The following is an 8,381-nucleotide window of genomic DNA, read 5'->3' on the forward strand; positions in this document are numbered from 1 at the left end:
CCCAGCCCCCAGGGCATCACCCCCAGCCCCCAGGGCACAGCTCCCAGGGCATCACCCCCAGCCCCCAGGCCCAGGCAGTACCTGTTTCCCTCGGGCTGACAGACCAGAGTCCCCTCCAATCTTGCCCAGGAGGTTGTACTCGCTCTCCCCGTGCCGGCACAGGTAGATGGTGCGTGGCTGGACGTGGATGTTCATCAGGTAATAGACGATTTTACTCTGGATGTAATCCTGGACTCGGTTGACCAGGAACCGCTGGCCCACGTTGATCACTTTAATGAAGGAAAGATCTCTGCAATCGACATAAAACAAGAAAACCCACAGGGCTGGTTTAAAAACGAGCAGCTGCGGGTGTCACCCAGCTACTCCTCCTCTAGGGAAGGCAGGACAGGCTCTGAACTGCTCTGCTTAAAAATCCTTCCCTGGGAGAGGGGGCAGGCCCTGGCACAAGGTCACTGCCCCTGGAGCCCTGGAAGTGTCCAGCTTGGACAGGGCTTGGAGCAGCCTGGGATAGTGGAAGATGTCCCTGCCCATGGCTCTTAGAGATCCCTTCCAACCCAAACCATTCTGCAGCACACAGAGAGAAAAACCCCTTCAGATGTCACCTGGGATGTGATTCACCTGTCACAGCTGGGCAGGGCAGAGGTGCTGGCAGTGCAAAGCAGCTCCTGTGCCCAAGGACACACAGCACCTCAGGGATCTGCTTACTTGTCATCAGCATCCGGGTCCAGAGGCTCGTAGGTGACCTTGTAGCACTCGATCCTCTTCAGGAAATCGTCCATCACGTTCTCCCGGTGCCTCTCTGGGTAGTCGGGGCTGGAAACTTTCACCTCCTGCCCAACAGACATGGCTTAGGCAAACTCAAGAAGGAACAAAAGCAACGATGAATAACATTATTCCCCACTTTGTTTAACACTTTGTTTAACGCTGCCCTGAGGAAAAACCGGCTTCTGGCCAGGAAACAAAGACTCTCAAGGCACTGAAGTGCTTGGCCCTGACAGACACCGCTGGCTCCCAGCTCTGCCCTCCCTCCTTCGCCAGGACAGCGCTTCAAGGTCACTCATTGCCCGGCTCCATTTGATTTCCAGAGTCTCACATAACAGCATCTCTGGCTTTTAATAAACCTGCAAATCCCAGCTGCTCATTCTGCAGGTGAAACGTGAGAGGGAGGCACTTGCAGAGATCCCCACGAGCTCCCCGAATTCCCTGGGAAGGGCAGCACGCACCAGGATATTGGCAGCGATGACCTCTGGATCATCACAGACAGACTCCACGAAAAACACCTGGAAGGAAACACATTTCAGAGCCTAAACTTGAGAGCTCCTGTGCTGGGGAGCCACAACACCCCTCGGTGTAGCGACTGCTAATTAAACACATAATTAAAGCATTACCTTGAAAGCATTTTCCTTAGCAAAATTTAAGATCAGGTCCCGTCGCTCCCGAGTCGTGTTGGTCGCATCAAACACCTGGAAGAAAATGAGGAAGGAGCACTGAGCAAGTTTATCTTAAGACTTTTAAACCCCAGCCCCAAAGCAACGCTCCAAGGCAGCTTTGAACTGCCCCGATGTAAAACTATTTTTAGTGCAGAGGATCTTACAGCGATTTGCCCACACTCCTCCAAGAGATAAGACTTCACATCTTCCAGAGCCACCAGGGCACAGCGTCTGCAGGACAGAAATAGGGATGGTCACAGCTGATGGAAAGCTTTCCCACAGCAAAGCTGAGCCAGCAGAAGGCAAACACCTCCCTCCCAGCCCTGTATCACTGTTCTAAGAGCCCCAGAGACTTTGGGGTACCTCCATCTGCGACCTGACCCTCTCAGCCCCTGAGCTCTGTGCCAGCCCCAGACTCCCACACCCATCCCTGGCAGGATTCCTGCACAGGCTGTGCTGTTCCTTCCTCCTTCCACAGGCACTCAGGGTTACTTTGTGCTCCTCAGACACACAGCCTGCCGAGCCTTCAGTGCCCCCAGCCCTCCAGGGCCGATCCAGCCCCTGACAGGGACTCACTTGCGGATTTCCATGGCCTCTTTGTTGTCGTGCCTGAAGAAGTCATAGGACTTGTAGGACTTCACGGCCTCGCGTCTATACACCCCTAAATTAAACACTTCACACACAAGAGAGGAGAGTGAGAGGGCATTTCAGTGGCAGGTGGCCCGGCACAGGGCAGGGATCTCCCCACACCCCCCCACCTTTGGTGGGCACCCCGATCCAGTTGAGGTAGCGGGTGAGCTTTTTGGACATGTAGGTCTTGCCCCGCGCAGGCAGCCCGATCATCACGATCAGCGTCGGCGAGTTGGTCATGTAGGAAGCCCATGCTGCAAAAAAACCCCAACAAAACAACCCCAAAACCACCCCAAAACAGCATGATCGGAGCTGCAGAGCATAAAGTGAGACCCAGCCCGGCGTCACAGCCCATCTCCCGGTGGATAAAGCATCTCCGTGCATCCCAGGACGGGCTGGCGGTGTGTCCCCGCTGTCATGAGCTGCTGTGACCACTCCGTGGTCTCCAGGCTGCTCGCTAATGAGCCGGAGCGGCAGCACCACCGCCTAATGGGGCTTTTAGCGTTAAAAGCATTTTCCGCCCGGGCAGGAGCCGTCAAGGGCGAACCAAAGATGTTTTTAACAAAACGGTCACGTTCTCTCAGCGAACAGCCCGAGCGAGCTCCGAAAACGCCCGTGGAGAGGCGGATTTGGGGGGAAAAGCAGGGGATGGGGATGGATGCAGCAGCCGGGAGGTTGTGGGGGAGCGGGACAGGGAGGGGACAGGGGGGACAGAGCAGGGTCCCCCGCGGGACGGAGCGAGGCTCGGGGCAAGCGCTCATCCCCCTCCCGCAATTGATTTCATTTCTTTAAGGAACGCGCATCCTCCCCCGCAGCACCCCCCGGGCCCGGGGCTACTCACAGCACTGCTTCTCGCCGGCCCTGCCCCGCGGCGCCCCCGACATGGCTCCGCGCCGCCGCTCCGCGCCCCGCCGCATGCAAATCGCATGCAAATGAGCGGCGAAGCTCGCACCCGGCGGAGCGGGGACGGAAACCGGGCACGGCACACGCGGGAAAAGGGGCGGGAGAGCGGGCCCGCGTCACGCGCGCGGGGGCGTGCGCTGTATGCAAATGAGACCGGGGGTGGGGGGAGCCGTGCGCTGTATGCAAATGAGACCGGGGAGTGGGGGGAGCCGCGCGCTGTATGCAAATGAGACCGGGGAGTGGGGGGAGCCGCGCGCTGTATGCAAATGAGACCGGGAGAGAGAGGGGAGCCGCGCGCTGTATGCAAATGAGACCGGGAGGGCAATGGGCGGGGCGAGAGGGGAACCGGAGCACGCGCGCCATGCAAATCAGATGGACGGTGATAAAAGGGAAGCGGAGCTCGCGCCCCTATGCAAATTCAGGCGGGCTACGCAAATCAAATGGGAGGTAATCATCGGGGAAGGGAGGGGCAGCACCTCGCTTTATGCAAATGAGATAGCAGGCGGTGTCTGGTTGCATATTAAACTAATACAAATTAAATGGGCGGTGTCACCGCCTTTATGCAAATCAGCCTCCCGGCGTGTTGTACCAATGACAGGGGCACGGTGCCCGGCTCTATGCAAATGAGCCGCGCGCTATGCAAATGAATGGGCGACGAGCGCTCTCCGCCCCGCCCCACTCGCGCTCTGATTGGCCGCCCGCTGGGGGGTGGGGCGCCGCGTGTTCTCGCGAGAGCGGGGCGGGCGCGGGCCGGAAGCGGAAGCGGCGGCGGCCGGTGCGGCGGCGGCCCCGAGGATGCTGCGGCTGCGCTGCAAGGCCCGCAGCGGCTCGCACGCGCTGCCGGGGCTGTCGCCGCACTCCCGCCTCCGCGACATGCAGGCCGCGCTGGCCGCGCTCACCGGAGTGCCCGCGCCCGCGCAGCGCCTCCTGCACGGCTTCCCGCCGCGCAGCCTCGACCTCAGCGACGGCGAGCGGCGGCTCGGCGAGCTCGGCATCCACTCGGGTGAGGGCCCCGGGGGCAGCAGGGCGGGGGGCGGCGCTTTGCGGGCTCTGCCGCCCCGCCAGCTGCAATTACGTTAATTAAAGAGGCCGTGGCACACACGCCCCTCATCAGCCGGCGGTCGGGCCGGTTCCTGCTCCCGGGGGAGGCGGCAGCTCCCGGCTCGGCTGCGCTTCCTGCTCGCTGCGAGCGCCGCTGCTGCTTTGGCCGCGTCCCGGGGGTCCGGAGGGGACGGGGAGCGGGTCCGGAGGGGACAGGGAGCGGCCGCGCCAGGTGAGTCCCGCGGGGACCGTTGAGGTGCCAGCGGCTGTTGGCTCAGGCTGTTTCCCAGCGGGATCCCGAGCGGGGGGAACGGGCGGGGTGTCCGAGCCCGGGTTGGACGCGGCTTGGAGCAACCAGGGAAGGTGTCTCTGCCCTTGGCAGGGGTGGGACCGGGTGCTGTTTAAGACCATTCCATGATTCCATGGCTCTTCTGTGATCCTCAGCAATGACAGCACAGCCGTGTTGTTGTGCTTGAGGAGCAGCAGCAGCTTGAAGCCCCCCCTTTATGTCCCTCCTCCTGTCTGGCAGGTGACACTCTGATAGTGGAAGAGGACACATCCAAACCGGAGCCCGACTCTCCCGTGGTCGCCAAGAAAGCGATGTCTCACCCCGTCAGGGAAGCCGTGCCCGTGCTGGCCAGGAGGGTGGTGCCAGCAGACAATTCCTGCCTGTTCACCAGCGTGTCCTACGTGGTGGAGGGCGGCGTGTACGACCCCGGCTGCGCCCCCGAGATGCGCAACCTCATCGCCCAGATCGTGGCCAGCGACCCCGAGTCCTACTGCGAGGCCGTGCTGGGCAAAACCAACAGGGAATACTGTGACTGGATCCGCAGGGAGGAGACCTGGGGAGGAGCCATCGAGGTGTCCATCCTGTCCAAGTTCTACCAGTGCGAGATCTGCGTGGTGGACACGCAGACCGTGCGCATCGACCGCTTCGGGGAGGACGCGGGCTACAGCAAGCGCGTGCTGCTGATCTACGACGGGATCCACTACGACCCCCTGGAGCGCCGCGTGCCCGGCTCGGACATTCCCCCCCAGACCATTTTCCCCAGCAGCGATGACGTGGTGCTGGCGCAGGCGCTGGAGCTGGCGGACGAGGCTCGGAGGAAGAGGCAGTTCACGGATGTGAATCGCTTTGCCCTGCGCTGCATGGTGTGCCAGAAGGGACTGACGGGGCAGCTGGAGGCCAGGGAGCACGCCAAGGAAACTGGACACACCAACTTCGGGGAGGTGTGAGCTCAGCTTGAGGAGGGTGCCATCGACTACCTCACCGCTCCGGAATCAAATTCTGGAGTCCCCAGATAAGCTGTTTGTAATCATAAAATTCCGTTCACAGAGCTTGAAAAGCGAATTAACTTAATGGTGGCCAACGCACAGGTTTGGGAATAGGGGATTGGGAATAGGGATGCTGAGGGATGGCACTTGGGCAGGAGCTGGACAGTGGCAGCCACACTTCGATTTCATCACTTTCCGTGTGTGTGTGTGATGTGAGCAGCCAGGCTTGTCCAACACCGGTGTAAAATCCACCTCTGAGGTGCTGAATGTACGTTCTCAGGGTAATTCAGGTAATCCAAGGCTTTGGGAAACACACGTATCAGCATTGCTTACACTGAGAATTGGGCTCTGCTCATACGAGCAGCTCTCAGAGGGGACACTGCTCGTGTGGTGCGTGATTTGTAATGGAAATAGCAAGTACAATATCAAAATAGAGTTTGTAGTGGAAAGAGGATCTCTGAGCTGCCCTATACCTTCAGGAATAGACTGTGTAGTTTGTGTGCAGAGAACTTTAGGGAAGGCAATGGCCTCTAAGCTTTAAGGTAGCCTTTAAATTAATGAGTAGATGGATAAGTGTTGAATAAAACTTACTAATCCTCCGTAGGTAGTTTTTAGTTGCTTGAAAAATAACTCTCAACCCCTGGTGTTTACACTGCATCAGAGCATAAGCATGTTTCCTGGAATACTTGGGATTCTTCTTCATAATAGCATTGGAAATTCCTGCAAGAGGGAAGTGAGTAGTTAGGGAAGTGACTTAATTTGCATCTGTTAAATACATTGAATATTTTACTTGAGCAGAGCCAATCACGGCCATGGTGTTACTAAGCTGTTCCAGTTTCCAAATACTGTAAATGAGCACTTTAAGGTTGAGTTCTCACTCTTCTCTGGTAAAAAGTTTTGCCCTCTGAAGGCCAGAGCCAGAAGGGAGGCTTGAAATTCCATCTGCTTTCTGCCTTAATGTGTTTGTTTTGTCACCACTGACTGTGGAGTAGTGAGACTTTCATTGTGATAATGAAGGGTGCAGCTGAGTATTCAGAACAAAATAAGCTGGGAAAAATACCCCACTCCTTGGACTGTTGAGAATCAGGGAAGGTGAAATTGGTTTAATTGGAATATCTTACCTCACAGTGGGGTTGTGAAGCTTAACAGCAAGTGCTTTTGAGGATTTTTAAAAGGTGCTGTAAAGGTGCATATTACTGAAGGGGATTTATGTTTAGTTTTTTTTAAAAAAAAAATGCCTGCAACACATCCTTGTTTTTTGAATATTTAAATATTCTTTGCCTGCCATTCTTGTTACTGTTTTGAGTGGCCTTCCTCGCACTTTTAGACTGGGGAACAAGAACGTGCATCCTCGGACTGAGGCAGAAATAAACCCACTTTCCACGTGGAACCTTAAACCCAGTTTGAAAGGCCTCTGTTCCCTCAAGCACCTGACCAAACTGGTGCAGCAACATCACCTTTCCTGCAAAAATCCTATTTCAAGTTCTCAGCAGAGGCTCCCAGTTGGATCTTGAAATACAGGAGGGTTTTACTGAAGAAAGAACATAATGACATTAGTGCTTTGCTGAATCGAGGCATGAATAATTAAACAGCCCAGAATCACCCAGAGCACTATGGACCAGGTTTGTTTTTAATTCAGTATTAAAACACACATTAGCACTGTTGGGAGTTCCCTACAGAAAGCCACTTAGCTTCCAGTGTTAAACCCCACTCTGCTTTTAGCCTGTCATTAGGAAATGAAGATAAAAACTCCCCAAAACCCAACATTAAACCCAGCCCTGTAGAAGCTGATGCTTAAAAAACCTCCAGAAGTAGCTGACAGTTCAAAGGAACTTGAAGATGACACTGTGTTATAACTACTTGAGCTGAAATACTGGCTAGGAAGGAGACCAAGAGACTGGCAAGCCCCAGGGGTGCAGGGATGTGCCTGGGACAAGGAGCTGATCCTCCCCCTTTGCCATCTGTCACATGGACACAATACCTACCTCAGAGAGGTGCACGAGGTGTCTTTGAAACACAAGTGGAAGATCCATATTTATTGTCTGCCTTGACTTTGGGGAGCAACCCTTAGATTTTAGCTTTGTGTCCTGGATGGATTTCTCAAAGTGTGTAAAACATTTTTTTTTTCCTTTTTTTTTTTTCTCTTTCTGGTATTTCTCAGTTGCAGTATTTGAAAAATGAGCTTTATTTAATCCAGAGTGTTGAGCTTTGCTAGATCATGTTTGCATTGGGAATCTGCTGAGAGAGAATCAGTTCTGTTGGAGGGAGATGTGTCACTATCACTGCTTGGATGTTTTCTTTTATTGCCTAGAAAATAAAATCTCTTTGGTTAAAAAAAAATAAATAAATACCTGTAATTCATGGTTGTAAAAGTTGATATTGTTGGCAAAGAACAAGTTCTTGGTACTGACTGCAATGAAAATTTCTCCTTACTCTCCTAAACTTTCCCAAACAAAAAAATCTCCATTATTTAAAATGTAAAGTCTGGATAGATTTAAAACACAGCTCCTTTTCTTTTTAAAAAATATTATTAGGGTGTTTTTTAGTACTTTTAAACTAGGATTTTCCTGCCCTTAATGACACAGTCAGAATTAGCCCAGAAATGGCATCCTTGTAGTGGTGGGATGAACTCTGAATATCAGAATGGGATGGGATGAGCTTCAAGGTCCTTTCCAAGCCAAACCACTCTGGGATTCTGTGAAATAATGATACCTGAGGTATCAGAACTCAACTGTAAAGAGAGTTTTGCATCCCTCCAGAATCTTTTATGCATTGAAATATATAAATTATTAAGTAGACGTCACAAATATTTGTGTCCAGTATTACACAGATCTACTCCATGGATGAGATAAACTGAAAGAGCAGTCTGGGGAGAAAATCAGGAATAACTGGAATTTCTGAAGGACAAACCTAATTCCAAAGTTCTGAATAAACTCCTGTCAAAAGAGCAGTTTCTGGGGAGAGCACTGAGCAAAGGAACATCTTGTTCCATGGCACATCTCAGATCAGCACCTTTCCCTGAGCACAGGCACAGCGGGGGCTGTTGTGACACTTTGGGGACATCCTCATGTAGGCATCCTGTTCTGGAGACCTGGAGAATGT

General features: G+C 53.8%; 3 protein-coding genes across 9 annotated transcripts in view; 2 read left to right on the forward strand and 1 right to left on the reverse strand.

Annotated features, from left to right (window-relative positions):
* The window catches only part of PFKFB2 (6-phosphofructo-2-kinase/fructose-2,6-biphosphatase 2), a 24,411-nt gene extending 21,342 nt beyond the window's left edge, over positions 1–3,069 (reverse strand). For 3 of the 7 annotated variants that reach the window (XR_001525034.3, XR_001525032.3, XM_015650629.3), the window contains exons 1-7: positions 2,189–2,872; positions 2,007–2,103; positions 1,595–1,661; positions 1,389–1,463; positions 1,224–1,280; positions 706–830; positions 82–289 (exon numbers count right to left, since the gene is read on the reverse strand). Coding sequence is in view for 4 of the 7 variants with exons in the window: in XM_015650629.3 (XP_015506115.1) it covers positions 82–289; positions 706–830; positions 1,224–1,280; positions 1,389–1,463; positions 1,595–1,661; positions 2,007–2,103; positions 2,189–2,444 (885 nt within the window). In the remaining 3 variants the exon portion in view is untranslated. Of the gene's footprint in view, positions 1–81; positions 290–705; positions 831–1,223; positions 1,281–1,388; positions 1,464–1,594; positions 1,662–2,006; positions 2,104–2,188; positions 2,873–2,901 lie in introns of those variants that run through there. The other 4 variants (XR_004500297.1, XM_015650631.3, XM_033519956.1 and 1 more) reach the window with 4 other exon arrangements.
* PLEKHA6 (pleckstrin homology domain containing A6) overlaps positions 1–8,381 on the forward strand; it is a 150,689-nt gene that overhangs the window by 57,163 nt on the left and 85,145 nt on the right. The gene's annotated exons all lie outside the window — the stretch shown is intronic.
* Positions 3,744–7,656, forward strand: YOD1 (YOD1 deubiquitinase). The gene is made up of 2 exons (XM_015650635.3): positions 3,744–3,966; positions 4,534–7,656. The coding sequence occupies exons 1-2, from the start codon at positions 3,759–3,761 to the stop codon at positions 5,238–5,240; spliced, it is 915 nt and encodes a 304-aa protein (XP_015506121.1). The 5' UTR covers positions 3,744–3,758; the 3' UTR covers positions 5,241–7,656.

Source organism: Parus major, chromosome 26 (genome assembly GCF_001522545.3).
Source record: "Parus major isolate Abel chromosome 26, Parus_major1.1, whole genome shotgun sequence".
NCBI classification, from domain to species: domain Eukaryota; kingdom Metazoa; phylum Chordata; class Aves; order Passeriformes; family Paridae; genus Parus; species Parus major.

Bases quoted from the DNA above. Each gene is read 5' to 3' on its own strand.
- YOD1 (XM_015650635.3), top strand. From the start codon at position 3,759: ATGCTGCGGCTGCGCTGCAAGGCCCGCAGCGGCTCGCACGCGCTGCCG. The intron at 3,967-4,533 runs GTGAGGGCCCCG...CCTGTCTGGCAG, and splicing joins CGAGCTCGGCATCCACTCGG to GTGACACTCTGATAGTGGAA.